The sequence below is a fragment of the Saccoglossus kowalevskii genome, chromosome 13 (genome assembly GCF_978046115.1).
Source record: "Saccoglossus kowalevskii chromosome 13, keSacKowa6.1, whole genome shotgun sequence".
Lineage (NCBI taxonomy): Eukaryota > Metazoa > Hemichordata > Enteropneusta > Harrimaniidae > Saccoglossus > Saccoglossus kowalevskii.
Window position 1 is genome coordinate 20,696,097 of NC_140653.1, and position 22,731 is coordinate 20,718,827.

At 34.2% G+C, this 22,731-nt stretch overlaps 1 protein-coding gene across 1 annotated transcript; it reads left to right on the forward strand.

The window, feature by feature from the left end:
- The first annotated feature begins 1,618 nt into the window (after window positions 1-1,618).
- LOC100367453 (peroxisomal multifunctional enzyme A-like) lies at window positions 1,619-20,998 on the forward strand. Its single transcript, XM_078012721.2, has 14 exons — window positions 1,619-1,758; window positions 2,378-2,431; window positions 2,844-2,951; window positions 4,332-4,391; window positions 6,694-6,762; window positions 8,029-8,178; window positions 9,380-9,502; window positions 9,605-9,721; window positions 14,590-14,655; window positions 15,599-15,649; window positions 16,217-16,323; window positions 17,367-17,505; window positions 18,095-18,225; window positions 19,429-20,998. Exons 1-14 carry the CDS (start codon window positions 1,695-1,697, stop codon window positions 19,516-19,518), a joined length of 1,329 nt encoding a protein of 442 aa, XP_077868847.1. The 5' UTR covers window positions 1,619-1,694; the 3' UTR covers window positions 19,519-20,998.
- Window positions 20,999-22,731: the final 1,733 nt, after the last annotated feature.

The window sequence follows — 22,731 nt, forward strand, 5'->3', positions numbered from 1 at the left end:
GAGGTTATTGCGAGGATGCTGCAACATATACACGAAGACAGTACAGCGGAAAAGTATCGACTGACGCGCAGCGAAAGTCTATGCGCCTGCGTACTGTCTGAGTGCATACTTTGCAGTATTATACATCTTTTCCTCCTAGGAATGCATCATGGCAATGCCGAAATCCAAAACGTTCAGAACAGATTTAGCGAACTTTTTTGTGTGGGGTCCGGTCAGGCCCTGGTAGGCATGTTTTTTTTATTATTATTAGAAGACGCTTATGCGCGTAATCGTTCTATATTTGGAATTCGCGTTTCCTAATATGATAGGATGAAAATACCCAGTGCAATACCGCGAAATTACACTGTAATTTAAGGCGTTACGGTGACAGATGTGTAATAAAATTAGTTACAGCGATACCACGGTTACTAGTAACTAGTTACGAGTAACCGTGGCGATACTTAGTATCCTGCTTGTATCTATTTCTGTTTATGTATTTATTGACACAACGCTGACTTTGGAAAGTATAACAGTAAGGTAACTAGAACTATAAGAAGTGGTCAAAAATTACAAAGTTACATTCACAAATTACAAGATTAAACATACGAAAATATCATTACAATAAATCTATACTTATACGCCTACCACGAGGTGTTGCTATTTGAATGTTTAATAAATTGTGCCGTATTAATCTGTGTACTGCGAAGACTTATAATATATAGATAAATTTACAGTGAAAGTTTCTCTGTTGTTCGTAGTTTGGACATGACATTATTAGACGGAATTCATTTTCAATTTCCTCTGTATTACATAGGTCATACGTCTTCTTTTCAACTGTTGTTTTTGGTTTCGTGTACCGGTCAGATTCAATTTTTAAACTGTGACTCCCTAATCTAAATATGCCGAGCTCTTCGCGCAGTTCAATAATGTCTATGTCTATCACATGTATGTATTTTTTTGTAATTCCAATTTTTTTTGAAGTTTCTGTATGTAGAGTGCTTGTTTATTTATTTTATTTTCCTTACTTTGCGTTCGAAATGTTTGTGTTCATAATTACAATTTGATCTATTTTTTTGTTAGTTGGGTTTTCATTTTGACGAATCATTATATATATATTTATTTATTTGTTAATTTACTAGTGCTGCTTCTTTGAGAAGTAAATTGTCTTTAGTTTATACACGTCTGTAATATTTAAATAGTTGTTTCAATATGATTGTGTACAACGGGAATCCACCAAATTCTCAATAAATACCCATTACATGTATTGGTGTATTTATACCCATTATTGGTGTATTTATAGCCTGACAAAGTCGCATGAGTTGCGCCTTCCACGGTGCTCCAAACTCAACACAGTCTCTGACGCCGTTAGGCCGGCGAGGGCGCCACTCACGCCTACAAGTCAGGCTAGTGTATTTATGGAAACACCTTGAATGAATGTGAGGTAGGTGGTATGAACATCTTCGATGGCAGAATTGTGCGAGCATTCATGACTCCATACATCACTTCCATAAACTAGGATTGCCCTGATTAATTTATCGAACAGATAAAGTAATGTAGTTATTTTATATTTACTACGTGAAAACTGAATAAACATCAACACATCTAACGTAAGCTGCGCATGCTGTAAAAGGAAGTGATCTTTGAACTCAAGTTGTGATGTAAATGTGGTGCAATACATTGGACAGACCAAGACTCTGTGACAGCGTGCAATTACCATGGCTGCTCCCGCTGCTCTGCGGTTCGACGGACGAGTTGCATTGGTTACTGGTGCAGGAAATGGTAAGGTTCGCATGTATATTAATACAAAAATAATCAGCTGACAATACGTGAATGTCGACCTAGTGCGTATTTACACGAATGTAAACAAAACGTTAAAAGTACGATGATTCCCGGGGATGTTTGGCGATCCGCTTCTCCCGAGTATGCGCTAGAATATATGTGGTATCTGAGGTCCCGAATATCGTAGAGATCTTAGAAATCTCGGAAAGCGCAGTGATTATATGTCCCACAACGTAAACTTAAGATGTGACGTCATATCGACCACACGTTTTCCGACGGCCATGTTCAATGTTACTCGGCTGATTACAATGTTGCATCTTTATGATGGCATATTGTTTAACGTCTTTAGAAATGTCGTACTAGTATTTCACAAGAGAGGTAAAGGCGATGTCAGAAGAAAAAACTCCCAAAAAAACTTCGGGATTTTTGAGCGAACCTCGGACCTGACCTTTGACCTGGCTGATTCATTGCCGAGACGAGTATACCAGTAGTTCAATGATTCAAATTTCGAGGTCCCATAGTTCATGGAGGTAAAAAGAAAAACTCTTTTTACCTCCATACATAGTTATATACTGCAGAACTTTGTTCATTAATATTATTTACAATTTATAACTTGTAGGTCTTGGTCGCCAATATGCTCTTATGTTTGCGAGTCGTGGCGCTGCAGTTGTTGGTAAGAAGGACAGATAATATTCTCATTTCCTTTTTAATTTTAGCAAAACATGGAACGGGGTGGGGGTTATAAGGCAAAATGTTACAGCTGTTATATCTGCAGTATACTGCAAGAACCATTCAATAAAATCAGAACACATATAATATTTATATATCATACAGTTGAAAGACCTGATTAGTTTTTGTTACAAATCTGTGCATGTTAAATAGCTAAATATGCATATTGATTACATGTTTTGGATTTCATTGCTATCTTCAGTTTTGAAGCTTGATTTCGGAGATTAAAGAAAACGTGTGAATTCTCCAAATTACTTTAATATCAGGACTTAGTCCAGGGTAAGCATTATCCAACAGGTTGAAAAATAATAACTGTTCATATTCCTTTTTAAATTCCTTTTTACTTTACCACACAGTTAATGACTTGGGTGGGGATCTTAATGGTGGAGGGAAAAGTACCAAAGCTGCTGATATAGTGGTGGATGAAATAAGGTCTAAAGGAGGAAATGCTGTTGCAAATTATGGTAAGTAGTTAGGACATATACTAGTAGTTGCCTCTTTTCTTTTTTAATGTAGTTTTGTTTTCGGCAACAGTACCACATACTGCATGTATCTGATGTTTGCCCTCATTATTTATTGTTCTTGCAAGAGTCTGTGACACATTCAACCAGGTTTGCAGGTTACTCCATTTTTTGGTGTACGTTGTGCCCTTTGTGGGATTTGAACTTGAGACCTACCAATCATGGGTCCAGTGCTGATGATATTCTGATGACCATGCAGACATATTTTTGAATTCTAACCATTTCTGAGTCAATATTGTTGGTGTGAATGCATGATTGTACTTTTTTGTATACCAGTCAGTACAGAATAAAAAAAAGCTTTGATAAATATTGGTCACAAAAATAAGTATATTTTAACAGGACTGTTTGGTGAAAAAATAATTGGCAATATTTATTAATAGCTTCAACTGAAATTTTGAATATATTATGCATATAAATTATATTATATTTGTATTTAATTTTGACTGACTGAATAAATTAAAAATTATTTATCCAAAGCTGACGATTAGAATATGTAATCATAATTAGTATAGTCAGAATGCATTAAAATCTGTTACAGCGACCATATTCCATTTTGTGACTATGTGATAGGGCTGTGTGGCTATTTTCCTATCATAATTTATGGCATTATGGTAATTTAATGTGCTATCCTGGCGTTAACCAGGCCCAGTTGAACATGAGCACCTGCAGACATTAACAAAGATTCTCCCAAAGTCACCATCGTTAGTTAATAAATCCCATAGCCTTCCTATTGAGTCTGGCACATTATGGTGTAGGGGTCAGCCCTATTTAGTGTTCAACACAAGATAGAATCTGAATTTGGATCTACTGATTATTATTCAGATGCTATACTATTTTTTTATCCCATGATGATGAAAAAAATGGTGTGGTTATCAAGCTTTTTTTTCTAATGTTTTTTTTTTAATTTCATCTATTACAATATTTTGACAGAAACCATAAAAAAATGTTACCATACCTTTTTAACTGATATGTGTGCTGAAATAATTTAGTTTTTTGCCTTATTTAACATTTTCTCTCAATAACTATAAAATTATCCTTTCCCAAATAAATTACATGCCACAATGTAATTTTTCCAGAGTTACTCTCATTAACGCTTCAAACATTATTTCCTGTCAATATTTTGTACATTATGCATCATGCAATAATTTATTTGTTAATTTTTGAAGTATATGACAAACCTACAATGATTAAAAAAAAACAGATATGGTTTCTTGTTCTATAGTTGCTATTATCATTATCAATTTTATTGATTATTATAAATTGACTGTTCTGTAATAAAAATACTATACTGTCTTGATTTATTAACTATTTATTTATTTATAGATTCTGTTGAAAATGGAGCCAGATTGGTACAGACTGCACTGGAAAATTTTGGACGAATTGGTGAGAATTAAATAATAATTATTTTAAGTAACTGCAAATGTGTAGTACTAGTAATCAAAATTTCCTGCAGCGAATGATTTTTTGATTTGAAGTTTTCAATTCTCTTTTCTTGCTATGTTCAAACAATCCAATACTTTTGCAGAAGAATCAACAGCAAACCACTATAATGATAATAACAATCTTTATAATAATCATAAAGTAATTACAATTATTCTTTGGTTTGTAAATAATTAAGAATTTTTTAATTAATATGGTGTGAATAACTGAGTAGTTATGTTAGTGCTTGTTTTTAGCTCCGCTGTAGACTTTGTCGAGCGGAGCTTATCATATGAGTGATTGTCCATCGTCGTTCATCGTCGTCCGTCGTCCGTGTCAATGTGTTACTTTTTCGACTTGTTCTTGAAAACTACAAGCCTGAATGCTTTGATACTTGGTGTATATGTACCTTGGGTAGACCTCTCTCAGATTTGTTCATTTTGTAATGATATCTTTAATTCTCTAATTTTGGTGAATATTTTTGTCATTTTTGGTAAAAAGTGATATTTTCGACTTCTTGTTGAAAACCGCAAGTCCAATTGCTTTGATATTACATATATAGGTACTACATGTGGACATCTCTCAGGTTTGTTCATTTCATAATGATATCTTCAATTCTCTAATTTTGTTGAATATTTTTGTAATTTTTGGTGAGAAGTGATATTTTCGACTTCTTGTTAAAAACCGCAAGTCCAATTGCTTTGATATTACATATATAGGTACTACATGTGGACCTCTCTCAGATTTGTTCATTTTGTATTGATATCTTCAATTTTCTAATTTTGGTGAATATTTCTGTCATTTTTGGTAAAAGTGATATTTTCGACTTCTTGTTAAAAACCTCAAGTCCAATTGCTTTGATATTACATATATAGGTACTACATGTAGACCTCTCTCAGATTTGTTCATTTCATGATGATATATTTAATTCTCTAATTTTGATGAATATTTTTGTAATTTTTGGTAAAAATTGATATTTTCGACTTCTTGTTGAAAACCGCAAGTCCAATTGCTTTGATAATACATATATAGGTACTACATGTGGACCTCTCTCAGATTTTTTCATTTTCTAATGATATCTTCTGTTCTTTAATTGCCATGTGCACTGCTAACAGCGGAGCTATCTCAGCTGACAGGCTGCTTGTTTAGTATAAAGCGTTGTTTATGTATTTGATAACAAGTTTTTAAACAGGGATGGCTCTGTCATGTTTAAAGTCATTTTGAATTTGTCCATGTAGTTCTATGTTGAGAAATTATTCTACCTTCTGTTGAATTATTCATAAAGTTCCTGTCTTTCATTTGAATATAATCGACAGTGTATTATTTAATTTATTTCATCTTCTGTTGTTTTACATATTTTACAAATTCTTTCATCATCTGGTGTTTCAGACGTGTATGTCTCTAAACTTCAATTTCTAGACTATAGCAACTTAGTTTGGCCATTGTTCTAATATCCTGTCTTGATATTTTTGGGGGTGCACATTTACTTGTATTATATATTATTTTTCAAAATATACTGTGTTATTATGAGAATACTTTATTGTATTCATGGTGGCAGTATGGTGATCATATAATGACTGATGTTAAGCGGTGGTCGGTTGATGCAATCCAGTACTGACTGAGTGCATACTTCGCGGTATTCTTGTGATAACCTCATTATTATACATCTTAATAATTTGATGAAAGGTACAAGCCTTTCATGCTGTGTGAATATTTACATTTTGTGATTCTATTTTCAATGAAGGGATACATCACTGCGATTTCACAATTCTGTTTTCTGTATAGATATCATTGTCAACAATGTCAGGAAATGTCACTGTCATTCCATAATTCTGTTTTCTCTATAGATATTATTGTGAACAATACCAAGATACATCACTGTGCTTTCACAATTCTGTTTTCTGGATAGATAACATTGTTAACATTACTGGAATATATCACTGCAATTTCACAATTCTGTTTTCTCCATAAATATCATTGTCAACTTTGCCAAGATATATCTCTGCGATTTCACTATTCTGTTTCTTCTATAGATATCATTGTCAACATTGCTGGAATATATCACTGTGAATTTACAATTTTGTTTGCTGTATAGATATTGTTGTGAACAATACCAAGATATATCACTGTGTTTCTGTATAGATAACATTGTTAACATTTCTGGGATATATCACTGCAATTTCACAGTTCTGTTTTCTCCATAAATATCATTGTCAACTTTGCCAAGATATATCTCTGCGATTTCACTATTCTGTTTCCTCTATAGATATCATTGTCAACAATGCCGGGATATTGAGAGATAATTTATTTGCAAGAACAAGTGATACAGACTGGGGTAGGTAAAGCTGAATAAAATTTACTACCACGTTTACTCTATTATTAGTTAATACACTAACATAAATAGTTGAGCCGTTTTCTATTAGGCTCGGAATAAAATTCATATTTATTGTCCCTGCATGTATTAGTTAAAATATGGCGTGTCAGACTTTAGCTTGAACTGCTGAAAAAAAAAAAGGAAAAATTTAATGAAAACTCAAAATGAAAAAACAAATGTAGATACAGATGAAGGTTTTTTATAACCATGTATTTGATATGTGATAAAGCGCTTTCCAAGCCTTGACTGCCATCACTGTTTGGGGATCCTAAAATCAATCTTGGGATACATACGTACTATCATTCGTTTCATGATGGCTGAATGGCAGCCATTTTAATGTTAAAATCCATCCAAATCAAGCATTTCTTTAAGTCTGGAACCAGATCTCGTCGTGTATATGCAAACTTGATACAAACATAAAATTAATTTCAAAATGGCCAACTGGCAGATATTTTGTTTTAATGGATGTTGCATGACATGAGTTGACTAATCATGTTAAAATTTCTGCATCTTGTCACAAATATGCACATGTATTTTTTCACCATCAGATTCAAGATGGCCGAATGGCAGCCATTCTTATGTAAAAATGTATCAAAATCAAGCATTTCTGCCATTCTGGACCCAGATCTTGGTTATATATGGATGCAGCTACTGTCTGTCTTGATACTTGGATTGAACGTTTATATAACAGGACCATAATGTCTCTGTCATACATTGACTGATCGCACTGATCAATTTCTACAACTACATTATACATTATCATTTGTTTTTTTGTTCTGATTCAAAATGTCTGCTGTTTTGTTTACTGTTGAATCATTTGGGACTCGCGTCATATCTTGAAATGTTTATAAATTACGATAAAGTTCAGCAAATGTGATAAATACTGCTTTCTTCAGAAGAAATTCATGAATGTGATTTAATTTGGTAATTTAAATCAATCTTTTCACCACCAGCTCCCTTTTTTTCATCACAAATTCACAAAATAATCCTGTTTACAGTCTGCACTGTCCTTCAGAAGATTGGAACAAAAACCCTAATTTTTTGTTGGCTCTAAAATTGGTCTTCATTTCCAGAAATATTGAAGAATAAAGAAAAAAGTGCAAAACAATTGAAAAAAAAGTCTGGTGGTGAAAAGGTTAAAGTCATATGTACATACATATATTGAGTATACGGTATTCAGGTGTGAGGAATTTACAATGGAATTTACCATTTTTCTTACATTATTAGATCTTGTACATCGAGTTCACAGTCGTGGTGCATTCCAGGTCACTAGGGCAGCTTGGCCACATATGAAAAAACAAAAGTATGGAAGAATTATTATGACATCATCAAGTGCTGGTATCTATGGCAACATTGGTCAAGCTAGTTATTCTACAGGTAATATTGACAGCATCCAAGTCCTGGCCCATTGTCGGTTACTATTGTCTGTACCAGTACTGGTTTTTAATGTCTGCACCCATACTAGTGCCTACTGTCTGGACCCGTACTGGTCCCTGTTGTCTGGACCCGTACTGGTCCCTGTTGTCTGGACCCGTACTGGTCCCTGTTGTCTGGACCCGTACTGGTCCCTGTTGTCTGGACCCGTACTGGTCCCTGTTGTCTGGACCCGTACTGGTCCCTGTTGTCTGGACCTGTACAGGTCCCTGTTGTCTGGATCCGTACTGGTCCCTGTTCTCTGAACTAGTACTGGTTCCTATTATCTGAACTAGTACTGGCTCCCCTTGTCTAGACCAGTACTGATTCCTATTTTCTGGACCAGTACCGTTTCCTATTGCCTGGACCAGTGTACCAGATTCTGTTTTTTATCAATACTAGTAGTGGTTCTTATTGTCTGGACCAGTACTAGATCCTATTGTCTGTACCAGTATTATTTTCTTCTTTCTGTACCAGTACAGTTTCTCTTAGTCTGAACTAGTACCGGTATCTTTTGTCTGGACCAGTACTGGTTTCTATTGTCTGAACTAGTACCAGTTTCTTTTGTCTGAACTAGTACTGGTATCTTTTGTCTGGATGAGTACTGTTTCCTATTGTCTAGACCAGTAATGTTGTCTGGACCAGTACTGGTTCCTATTGTCTGAACTAGTACTGGTTTCTTTTGTCTGGACCAGTACTGGTTCCTATTGTCTGAACTAGTACTGGTTTCTTTTATCTGGACCAGTACAGGTTCATATTGTCTGAACCAGTACTATTGTCTGGACCAAAACTGGTTCATATTGTCTGAACCAGTACTATTGTCTGGACCAGAATTGGTTCTTATTGTTTGGCCTAGTACTGGTTCCTTTTGTCTTGAGCAGTACTGGTTCTTTTTGTCTAGACCAGGACTTGTTACTATTGTCTAGACCAGGACTTGTTACTATTGTCTGGGTCACTACTGGTTCCTATTTTCTGGACCAGTTCTGTTTCCTATTGTCTGAACCAGTTCTGTTTCCTAATGTCTGAACTAGTACTGATTCCTATTGTCTGAACCAGTTCTGTTTCCTATTGTCTGAACTAGTATTACTGTTCATAAATTGATTTTCAAATTTTCAATTGATCAAATTATAAACTCCACATTCACATGTTTCCTCTTATTTTACAGCTAAGCTTGGGCTGGTTGGACTCAGTTATACATTATCCGATGAAGGAATCAAATACAATATCAATTGCAATGCTATAGCGCCATTTGCCGCATCCAGAATGATGACACCAGTAGTACCAGATGGTATGTATTAAACAACCTGTAAATGCCACTTTCATAACATACATAGGCTTGTTAATCGACTTTCTGTCAAGTCCTGATCCATTTTTGTTTTGTTTTGACCAGAAGTTGTAGCACAACTGAAGCCTGATTATGTGGCGCCAGTGGTTTTATATTTATGTCATGAGAGTTGTGATGAGACTGGATCACTCTTTGAAGTGGGTGCTGGATGGATAGCTAAATGTGAGTCTTTCCAAGAAATTTCTTTGATTCAATGATGGAATTCCTTTTGTTACTATAAGATGGAATTCCTTTTGTTACTGTAAGATGGAATTCCTTTTGTTACTATAAGATGGAATTCCTTTTGTTACTGTAAGATGGAATTCCTTTTGTTACTGTAAGATGGAATTCCTTTTGTTACTGTAAGATGGAATTCCTTTTGTTACTGTAAGATGGAATTCCTTTTGTTACTAAAAGATGGAATTCCTTTTGTTACTGTAAGATGGAATTCCTTTTGTTACTGTAAGATGGAATTCCCTTTGTTACTGTAAGATGGAATTCCCTTTGTTACTGTAAGATGGAATTCCCTTTGTTACTGTAAGATGGAATTCCCTTTGTTACTGTAAGATGGAATTTCCTTTGTTACTGTAAAATAGAATTCCTTTTGTTACTGTAAGATGGAATTCTTTTTGTTACTGTAAGATGGAATTCCCTTTGTTACTGTAAGATGGAATTATCTTTGTTACTGTAAGATGGAATTATCTTTGTTACTGTAAGATGGAATTCCCTTTGTTACTGTAAGATGGAATTCCTTTTGTTACTGTAAGATGGAATTCCTTTTGTTACTGTAAGATGGAATTCCTTTTGTTACTATAAGATGGAATTCCCTTTGTTACTGTAAGATGGAATTCCTTTTGTTACTATAAGATGGAATTCCTTTTGTTACTGTAAGATGGAATTCCTTTTGTTACTGTAAGATGGAATTCCTTTTGTTACTGTAAGATGGAATTCCTTTTGTTACTGTAAGATGGAATTCCTTTTGTTACTGTAAGATGGAATTCCTTTTGTTACTGTAAGATGGAATTCCTTTTGTTACTGTAAGATGGAATTCCCCTTGTTACTGTAAGATGGAATTCCCCTTGTTACTGTAAGATGGAATTCCTTTTGTTACTGTAAGATGGAATTCCCTTTGTTACTGTAAGATGGAATTCCTTTTGTTACTGTAAGATGGAATTCCTTTTGTTACTGTAAGATGGAATTCCCTTTGTTACTGTAAGATGGAATTCCCTTTGTTACTGTAAGATGGAATTCCCTTTGTTACTGTAAGATGGAATTCCCTTTGTTACTGTAAGATGGAATTCCCTTTGTTACTGTAAGATGGAATTCCCTTTGTTACTGTAAGATGGAATTCCCTTTGTTACTGTAAGATGGAATTCCCTTTGTTACTGTAAGATGGAATTCCCTTTGTTACTGTAAGATGGAATTCCTTTTGTTACTGTAAGATGGAATTCTTTTTGTTACTGTAAGATGGAATTCCCTTTGTTACTGTAAGATGGAATTATCTTTGTTACTGTAAGATGGAATTATCTTTGTTACTGTAAGATGGAATTCCCTTTGTTACTGTAAGATGGAATTCCTTTTGTTACTGTAAGATGGAATTCCTTTTGTTACTGTAAGATGGAATTCCTTTTGTTACTGTAAGATGGAATTCCCTCTGTTACTGTAAGATGGAATTCCCTCTGTTACTGTAAGATGGAATTCCCTCTGTTACTGTAAGATGGAATTCCTTTTGTTACTGTAAGATGGAATTCTTTTTGTTACTGTAAGATGGAATTCCCTTTGTTACTGTAAGATGGAATTATCTTTGTTACTGTAAGATGGAATTATCTTTGTTACTGTAAGATGGAATTCCCTTTGTTACTGTAAGATGGAATTCCTTTTGTTACTGTAAGATGGAATTCCTTTTGTTACTGTAAGATGGAATTCCCTCTGTTACTGTAAGATGGAATTCCCTCTGTTACTGTAAGATGGAATTCCCTTTGTTACTGTAAGATGGAATTCCCTTTGTTACTGTAAGATGGAATTCCCTTTGTTACTGTGAGATGGAATTCCCTTTGTTACTGTAAGATGGAATTCCCTTTGTTACTGTAAGATGGAATTCCCTTTGTTACTGTAAGATGGAATTCCCTTTGTTACTGTAAGATGGAATTCCCTTTGTTACTGTAAGATGGAATTCCCTTTGTTACTGTAAGATGGAATTCCCTTTGTTACTGTAAGATGGAATTCCCTTTGTTACTGTGAGATGGAATTCCCTTTGTTACTGTGAGATGAAATTCCCTTTGTTACTGTGAGATGGAGTTTCCTTTGTTACTGTAAGATGGAATTCCCTTTGTTACTGTAAGATGGAATTCCCTTTGTTACTGTAAGATGGAATTCCCTTTGTTACTGTAAGATGGAATTCCCTTTGTTACTGTAAGATGGAATTCCCTTTGTTACTGTAAGATGGAATTCCTTTTGTTACTGTAAGATGGAATTCCTTTTGTTACTGTAAGATGGAATTCCCTTTGTTACTGTAAGATGGAATTATCTTTGTTACTGTAAGATGGAATTATCTTTGTTACTGTAAGATGGAATTCCCTTTGTTACTGTAAGATGGAATTCCTTTTGTTACTGTAAGATGGAATTCCTTTTGTTACTGTAAGATGGAATTCCTTTTGTTACTGTAAGATGGAATTCCTTTTGTTACTGTAAGATGGAATTCCCTCTGTTACTGTAAGATGGAATTCCCTCTGTTACTGTAAGATGGAATTCCCTTTGTTACTGTAAGATGGAATTCCTTTTGTTACTGTAAGATGGAATTCTTTTTGTTACTGTAAGATGGAATTCCCTTTGTTACTGTAAGATGGAATTATCTTTGTTACTGTAAGATGGAATTATCTTTGTTACTGTAAGATGGAATTCCCTTTGTTACTGTAAGATGGAATTCCTTTTGTTACTGTAAGATGGAATTCCTTTTGTTACTGTAAGATGGAATTCCCTCTGTTACTGTAAGATGGAATTCCCTTTGTTACTGTAAGATGGAATTCCCTTTGTTACTGTAAGATGGAATTCCCTTTGTTACTGTAAGATGGAATTCCCTTTGTTACTGTGAGATGGAATTCCCTTTGTTACTGTAAGATGGAATTCCCTTTGTTACTGTAAGATGGAATTCCCTTTGTTACTGTAAGATGGAATTCCCTTTGTTACTGTAAGATGGAATTCCCTTTGTTACTGTAAGATGGAATTCCCTTTGTTACTGTAAGATGGAATTCCTTTTGTTACTGTAAGATGGAATTCCCTTTGTTACTGTAAGATGGAATTCCCTTTGTTACTGTAAGATGGAATTCTATTTGTTACTGTAAGATGGAATTCCCTTTGTTACTGTGAGATGGAGTTTCCTTTGTTAGTGTGAGATGGAATTCCTTTGTTACTGTGAGATGGAATTCCCTTTGTTACTGTAAGATGGAATTCCCTTTGTTACTGTAAGATGGAATTCCTTTTGTTACTGTAAGATGGAATTCCCTTTGTTACTGTAAGATTGAATTCCCTTTGTTACTGTGAGATGGAATTCCTTTGTTACTGTAAGATGGAATTCCCTTTGTTACTGTAAGATGGAATTCCCTTTGTTACTGTAAGATGGAATTCCCTTTGTTACTGTAAGATGGAATTCCCTTTGTTACTGTAAGATGGAATTCCCTTTGTTACTGTAAGATGGAATTCCCTTTGTTACTGTAAGATGGAATTCCCTTTGTTACTGTAAGATGGAATTCTATTTGTTACTGTAAGATGGAATTAGAGTTGTTACTGTGAGATGGAATTCCCTTTGTTACTGTGAGATGGTATTCCCTTTGTTACTGTGAGATGGAGTTTCCTTTGTTACTGTGAGATGGAATTCCCCTCGTTACTGTAAGCTGGAATTCCCATCGTTACGGTAAGCTGGAATTCCTCTCGTTACGGTAAGCTGGAATTCCCTTCGTTATGGGAAGCTGAAATTTTCCTCCTTACGGTAAGCTGGAATTCCCCTCGTTACGGTAAGCTGGAATTCCCTCAGTTACTGTGGGATGGAATTCCCTCCGTTACTGTGCGATGGAATTCCCTCCGATACTGTGCGATGGAATTCTCTGTTGTGTAGTCACAGCACAGACCTGTGCAATATAAGGCTTTACTAGTAAAATTTGGCTAAAATAGCGCTCTGCTGCTTTTTTAAACTAGTGTTTGTACAAGAAACATTTTTTTAATTTAGGTTAATAGGTTAAATTTGTGTTTGTCCACAATTTTAGGACCAGTTTAATTCTACAATGTCTATAAAGTTTTATTTATCATTATTTAGTAAAGAAATAATTAAAATGATTTGTTATATTCATAAAATATTTACTAATGTCTAACTTCAAAATGTTTCAAGTTTCAAACACTTATTGCACAATATACCTCAGATTGGTGTTGGGAGGATGCCAATCTGCAACCTCAATGGGAATTTGCTTCATTACTGTAAGCTGGAATTCTCGTCATTACTTGGATTGATGGAATTCTCGTCATTACTTGGATTGATGGAATTCTCCTCATTACTGTATTGATGGAATTCTCGTCATTACTGTATTGATGGAATTCTCGTCATTACTGTATTGATGGAATTCTCTTCATTACTGTATTGATGGAATTCTCTTCATTACTGTATTGATGGAATTCTCTTCATTACTGTATTGATGGAATTCTCTTCATTACTGTATTGATGGAATTCTCGTCATTACTGTATTGATGGAATTCTCGTCATTACTGTATTGATGGAATTCTCGTCATTACTGTATTGATGGAATTCTCTTCATTACTGTATTGATGGAATTCTCTTCATTACTGTATTGATGGAATTCTCGTCATTACTGTATTGATGGAATTCTCTTCATTACTGTATTGATGGAATTCTCTTCATTACTGTATTTATGGAATTCTCTTCATTACTGTATTGATGGAATTCTCTTCATTACTGTATTGATGGAATTCTCGTCATTACTGTATTGATGGAATTCTCGTCATTACTGTAAGCTATAATTTTCTCACAATATTTTTATTTGTAGTAAAGTGGAGCAGGTCACATGGGGCTGTCGTCAGAAAGAAAGGTGTACCAATGTTACCAGAAGATGGTAAGTTACAACTCAAAATATCACCAAGCCTGGAGTCTTAGTATGGATCATATTATAATATTACATTTCTCCTATCAAGATAAAAATGTTAGATTGAACCAAATGTATTCTGTCATTGGTGGGTGGCTCAAAATTTATGGTTGATATTATTCTTCCAATACAAATACATGAAGACAAACAGTTGTCTTTTCTCCATTAGAAGTCCTGCTCCAATAGAAACACTGGTAAACCCCAAATCACAAATCAGCAAAAAATTTTGTATTCTGAATTATTAGCTCCACTGTTGAATTTATCAAGCGAAGTTTATAATATGAGTGGTTGTCCACCACCTGATTGCTTTGATACTTAGTGTAGGTGTACCTTGAGTAGACCTCACTTAGATTTGTTCATTTATTGATGATATCTTCAATTCTGTAATTTTGATGAATATTTTTGTCATTTTTGGTAAAAAGTGATATTTTGGACTTCTTGTTAAAAACCTCAAGTCTGATTGATTTGATAGTATACATAAAAGTACTACAGGTGGACCTCTCTTATATTTGTTCATTTTGTGAGGATTTCTTCAATTCTTTAATTGAAAAGTGCAACAGTGGAGCTATCTCACCCTAGAGGCTGCTTGTTGAAATATTACTTATTTGACCTAGAAATACCTCTGTAAGTTTAGTGAACACATGCATTCCTAAAATATAGTAGTTATGGTAACAGTTTATCAGGTCACTTTATAAAAACATTACATTTTACCAGGATGTCATGCCTGCTGCATAGTAGTTTTGAGTTGCTTTTGCTTTTATTGTTTTATGAACACTAGAGGGCGCAAACTATGAACTAGTGTAATGACAATATTTGTTATGGCTTTGGCTGTGGTTGTTGCAGTTACGTGCAATTATCTGTATTATTTTGATTAATGCTTTTTGATAAAATGGTAAATTTAATTTGTATGCAGTACGGGATAATTGGAACAAGATTACAGATTTCACCAATTTTACCTTTCCAGGTAGGTTCGCAAATAATATAAATGTTAGTAGAACATTTTCACTCAATCCCATCAATTGATCATGACTTTCTTGTATCATTTCTTTAGCTTTTTCTTTTGTAAGCAACATTGTATTGACTTATTATGATTAGAACAAATTTTCACATCAAGTAAATTCTAGTTTCAATGATGTAAAAAAAATGTACAGGTGACCTAGTGAACCATGTCAACTATCTATGATACGTTTCACACAAACATTTTGAAGTCAATGAACATTTTGAAATTTTTTTTGTAGAATATCTTTGTTAATTTTAGACCAACTAGACAGAATTCTACATTGCCTACATGTTTTGATAAATGGGTTCAATTTTGTGAATGGTGACATATGTTGACCTTTGCACCCAAAGAGTCAAAGGTTAAATACTGATTGTTCTCAATTGTTTATATATATAATTTGAATAATTATTATAAAAGTAATCATGAATTTTCTATTTCTATAAATACTAAGAGCTAACAGATGGTGCAGTTTTAGTGCCTTGATAATGTAATCTTGCATTTCAGCATTCAAATATTGATATTTCTTTGTAGAGAATTTTCAGAGACCGTATTTAGTGTTGAATGAAATTGAAAGTGATACTGATACCTCTGCTACCAAACCTTTACGATCTGCAACTAGGAACCACAATGTAAATCCGGTATAAATTGACATAATCTATATTTAATTCTCTTTTTTATGATCTTTGGGTATAAGGTACGATTTAATGGTGACATTCTCAGTAAAGCAAATGTCTTTTTCATTCTTCGGAGATCATGCGACTTCCTAATTTTCTGGTTCGACACATTTGGTATTCAAGACTAATTTGCCATCACTACAAGTAGAATCAGGTTTGTTGATCACTCTGTGTTTTAGCTAATGAAATTTAATAAAAACTTTCCAAAGCTGTACATTTGTTATTCCAAAGTCGCACATGTGCATAATTGAAAAACTGAGAATGAATTTTCATATCAACAATGACATCTCTCAATTATTTTTCTGTTCCTTATCCATCAAGAAAATGATATAACACATTTTTAGCTCCGTTGTCGAGCTGAGCTTATGATATGAGTGATTGTCCACTGCTTGAATGCTTTGATACTTAGTGTAAATGTACCTTGGGTAGACCTTTCTTAAATATGTTCATATTATGATGATATCTTCAATTCTCTAATTTTGGTGAATATTTTTGACATTTTTGGTAAAAAGTGATATTTTCGACTTCTTGTTGAAAACCGTAAGTCTGATTGCTTTGCTGTTATATATATATACTACATGTGGACCTCTCTCAGATTTGTTTATTTTGTTATGATATCTTCAATTCTCTAATTTTGGTGAATATTTTGGTAATTTTTGGTAAAAAGTGATATTTTCGACTTCTTGTTCAAAACTGCAAGTCTGATTGCTTTGATACCTACTATACATATAGGTACCTTAGGTAAACCTCTCTCAGATTTGTTCATTTCGTGATGATATCTTCAATTATCTAATTTTGATGAATATTTTTGTTAATTTTGGTAAGAAGTGATATTTTCGAATTCTTGTTGAAAACAGCAAGTCCGATTGCTTTGATACTATACATATTGTTCATTTTCTAATGATATCTTCAGTTCTTTAATTGAAATGCGCTTTGCCAACAGCGGAGCTATCTCAGCCGACGGACTGCTTGTTTTAAATTTCAATTCATATAAATTTTTGATTTAGAGTTATAAAACACCTCTGAAAAGCGATGTGGTGTTCACCGAGATGGGTAAAAGAGTCACCACGGACATGGTGAACAAAATAAATGCTGTCTTTCTCTATACAATCACTGATGAAAATGGAAAAACACTCTCTCAATGGAGTAAGTCTAAACTTTAATAAGTAATTTGCTTTTATCTATTTATCTTTTTTTCTTTGATTTAAATTTGTTGGTTTAATATTTGTGTACTTTTATTTTTACATGCAGTGCAATTTTTGAACTCATGAATAAATGTATTTCTATTATGTTTGTGATGATAAAATCATTTTTCGCAGAATTTTATAACTGAAACTATAATTTCCTGTTGATTTTTAACCAAATGAATATAATTTCATGTTGCCAATGGCTAACTGACAAAATGGCCACCATTTGTGAAAATACAACCCAAATTTTCTCAAAAAGACTGGTGACCCCCAAAACTTTTTAATAATCGAATTCCTTTTATTGATTTGAGTGTATTTTTTTGCAAAATGGATAAAATCTGATTATTTTCATTCTTGAATCGCATTTACCTTAATCATATTTTTTTCTTTCGTGTACCTTTGAACCAATTTACAAACAATACAATATTTGTAATATGTTTCTGACAATGCAACAAATTTGTGCTCACTGTTCCATTAATGTGTTGTATGCAACAGGAGTAAAATACATTGTTTGTTTGCAAGTAATTGAAATAGAATATCTCTCACAGCCATGGATTTGAAGAATGGTTCTGGATCTGTTTACTCTGGCAAGCCAAAACAAGATAAACCAGCGGCTACACTGACTATATCTGATGATAATTACCTGGATATGGTTAGCGGTAATTTAAACTCACAGGAGGTAATGTCGAAGAAAAATAATCAACATCTGTGTTTACATTCATTCAAACTGTATTTGCGCTCATTCAAAACCGCGTTTGCACTCATTCAAACTGTGTTTACACTCATTCAAACTGTGTTTTTACACTCATTCGACCTGTGCTTGCACTTATTCAAACTGTGCTAGCACTCATTCAAACTGTGCTAACACTCATTCAAACTGTGCTTGCACTCATTCAAACTGTGCTTGCACTCATTCAAACTGTGCTCGCACTCATTCAAACTGTGCTCGCACTCATTCAAACTGTGCTCGCACTCATTCAACTGTGCTCGCACTCATTCAAACTGTGCTCGCACTCATTCAAACTGTGCTCGCACTCATTCAAACTGTGCTCGCACTCATTCAAACTGTGCTCGCACTCATCAAACTGTACTCGCACTCATCAAACTGTACTCGCACTCATCAAACTGTACTCGCACTCATTCAAACTGTGCTCGCACTCATTCAAACCATTTTTGCACTCGTTCCAACCTTGTTTGCACTCGTTCAAACTGTGTTTGCACTCGTTCAAACTGTGTTTGCACTCGTTCAAACTGTGTTTGCACTCGTTCAAACTGTGTTTGCACTCGTTCAAACTGTGTTTGCACTCGTTCAAACTGTGTTTGCACTCGTTCAAACTGTGTTTGCACTCGTTCAAACTGTGTTTGCACTCGTTCAAACTGTGTTTGCACTCGTTCAAACTGTGTTTGCACTTGTTCAAACTGTGTTTGCACTCGTTCAAACTGTGTTTGCACTCCTTCAAACTGTGTTTGCACTCGTTCAAACTGTGTTTTCACTCGTTCAAACTGTGTTTGCACTCGTTCAAACTGTGTTTGCCACTCATTCAAACTGTGTTTGCCACTCATTCAAACTGTGTTTGCCACTCATTCAAATAATTTTTGTCTTGTTCAAATTGTTTTTTGGCCCATTCCAGCTGTGTTTGGATTATTTAAGCTGTTTGCAGTCATTCAAAATCTATTTGCACCCATTCTGATGTTTAAAATTCATCTTATGTGGGGTAAACTATGAGTTATCTGGCTCATGTGATAACCTATTGATGAAATTTCACTGACCTCAAATGTTTTTTTATTATATACTTATTTATAAAATTTGCATAATTTGATGTAATACTCAGCATAACGTGTTTTTAAAGTTCAATAGGACTGATTGAATTTTTTTTTTCAGGCATTTGCAAGTGGAAAGCTGAAATTCACTGGAAACATTATGCTGCTAGAGAAGGCTGGGAAGCTATTTGAAGATCAGTCAAAACTGTAAAAGTAATAATCAAATTGTAGATGAATGCAGATGAATTAATATATTATATAATATAATATAATATTGTGGTTAAATCATAACCAATTATTAGCATTTTCTGATCAAGGATAACATTTATGTGAGCGTAAAAACAGATGTGAAAAAAAATGGATGCCGTACGTTTCGGCAGTGTTTTGTTTCGACCAGGGCTGATGTTTCGGCCAAGTGTTTCGACCAGGCGGATGTTTCGGCCAAGTGTTTCGACCAGGGCGTATGTTTCGACCCGTGATACTCTAGTGTATAATAAACGATCTTCAGTATTTGAAATTAGCGTTACAAGTAATGTTGCAGACATTAGTGAAGCCATACAGAAATATCTCCCAATTTGATCAAGTAAACGTATAAGAAAGCATCGTTTATATTGTTAATATACGTAATGGGCATAAGAGGACATAATGATTTTCTGTCATTGTGAAATTCACACCTTTTGTTATACGTGTTGATATCAGGTATTTCATAACAATAAGTGTTGGCAGTAAAGCTTTGTTTAAAGATATTCAGTTTTATACTGGAGTGGAAAATTGTGATTTTTTTGGGCCAGTAAACAAAACATGTGCAATTTTACATGGACATTTAGATATCCATTGTTTTTTTAGTTGTATATATTTACTTGGTTTTAATTTAAGTAAAAATACAAGTACATGTATTTAAATGTCTTATATGGTACAGCAAGGTCACAAAAACGGCGAAACAAGTTATTATAAAATACACACCAGGCATTAAGATTCGACTATCGAAAGGAGCACTATAGTTGACAGCAAAAAAAAAAAATATAACAAACAGTCATACCCCATAACTGCATTACCTACATGTACATATGTGATATGTTTTGTATGTTGAGAATTGAAGTTCTAATTCAAGAAGATTAAAATATTTATCCTCCCGTAATTTTTTTTTAAAACTAGACAGTAATTAAACTATTTAATGAAATTATTCAAAAATGCGACTAGAAATATTAAATATATATTCTATTAAGTGATGTTGGCATACAGTTGTTTACAGAAATATTTAATATATAGTCTATTACGTTTCTAAGATCATCTTACCATTGAACTCTACTTTAATAGGCCGAAACGTCCATCACCTTGCGTCCATTTGCAGTAAATTTTTGCGTGAATTTATCATGCTTTATTTGCTATGGCCATATCCAGTTGTATTTAAAAGTAGGCGTTCAATAAAAGTTGTTGATATCTGCTATTTGTGACATTTAATATTTCAATTAGGAGTTGACATTTACTATTAATGTCTGATTGCTTAGAAGATATAAATGAATCAAAAGATACACAATAAACAGAAACATTGTCCAGTAGCCGCTAAATTTACATCCCCTGTGAAAACGATGATGCGAATACAATTACGAGTTATCGCTACTTATCTTTATAATTACTGTGCACAAGCTTTTATTAATTGAATTAAAGAACTACAATGTTTGTGCAGCGTATGATAAGAGTTCTTATATTCATCCCATGGAAATAACATAAAAATATTGCACAAATGGCATATCAGTATGACGTAAATGCATATTACAACAGCCATTACAGCCAAGGAGTGTGAACAAAGGAATCATTAATATACTAAGGTTACAATTATGGCATATCTATGAATATGATAGCAAAGTACACCAATAGTAATGATTATAGTAATAAATCTCTGTAAAGAAATGAAGAGGAACAGTTAAGATCAATTTGAACAAATTCGATATTAATAAAAATGATAGGATTTTTATCAAATTCAACAAATCATTCATAAGCCTACATTCAAGCAATGTTATGAAGGAAAATGTGGTTTCAATGTCTGAAACTAGCATATCCATAAGAAAAAGCCTTTCTATGCAGATAAGGAGCAAGACAAGACCACCCAAGTACATTTAACAAACATAGTAAGCCACCATCAAAGTGTACCATAATAGACCACTCTTTATTCAATTCATATCTCACATGGATGCTGAATGAGAGAGCATATACGAGATAGATTGCAATTAAAGGCGACAACTAACCTAGATCGAAATAAAGACAGTATCCACATAGAAATATCCAGAAACCTCTGACAGTGATTCATCTATAAGACACATCGCCCTGGGGAAAAGTCCCCAAGACTATCGCAAGACTGACCCAAGACTCTGTCCCAAGACTGCGTCAAGACTAGCCCAAGACTGGGTCAAGACTCGTCCCAAGACTCTCCAGAACTGCGTCTGTTCTGGTGTACTCGCCAAGACCAACTAAAACAACTCTTTATTCATTTTCAAAACCTTAACCAATTACAAAGCAGTAAAAAGACTGGGGCGTAACCTTCAATCATAAAGCCAATCACACTAAGCACTGAACACGTCATATCTTTTGATTAATCGTTCACTATATTAGTAATTGCGAATACCAACTGTCAGAAATAGTAGTCCGAATAGCGACGGTTATCTTGTAATTAGTTCCAAATCACTGAGTCGAGTTCTGTCCGGAACCTCACATGGCCTAAACGATGACAGACATAACACAGCCATTCACTCGTAATCAACTAATTAAGTCAGTCAACAGATACGCAAAAACAAATTCATCACACATCCCTTCACTCAAACTGAGCCATGCCTCCTGGCATAACACGTTCATAAATCAAAGATACCGTACGCTACTCATCGTTATACGGGTTAAATACAATACTAATAAAGGTATAAATCAAAAGAGTAAAATACACTGATTAATAAACTGATTATAAGTCTAAATACAATGATTATAAAGTCACAAATATCAACGGTTATGAATCAAAAAACAAGGGAAAGGCTACCAATTGACTCGCTTTTCTCAAAATGGTCCGCTGAGGTAACCCTTCGCTGCACTGACACCCGTTACTAAGGTTACAAACTCTATATCAAAAGGTCAAAAAAAATTAAGACGTGGCAGTGTAACCAAGCGATCAGCCAATCGCTGCAGTCAACAGCATGATCACGTGATTACCAAGGATGCGTCTCTCGGTTAAAGCATTGCAAAGCGGTAACTAATAAACAATGAATAAAAATCTATTAATCAAACTCCTGTGTCATATACGCTTATAAACTTAATCTAAACAAAAGTCATACGACGTGGAAACGGAATGCAAAGACGCTATCATAACACATTACTCCTCTGGCAAAAAGACGGAAAAAGGCTAAAACGATAGACACTACTGAATTCACTACGTTCCATT

Bases quoted from the DNA above. Each gene is read 5' to 3' on its own strand.
- LOC100367453 (XM_078012721.2), top strand. From the start codon at position 1,695: ATGGCTGCTCCCGCTGCTCTGCGGTTCGACGGACGAGTTGCATTGGTT. The intron at 14,656-15,598 runs GTAAGTTACAAC...ATTTGTATGCAG, and splicing joins ACCAATGTTACCAGAAGATG to TACGGGATAATTGGAACAAG. The intron at 16,324-17,366 runs GTATAAATTGAC...TTTTTGATTTAG, and splicing joins GGAACCACAATGTAAATCCG to AGTTATAAAACACCTCTGAA.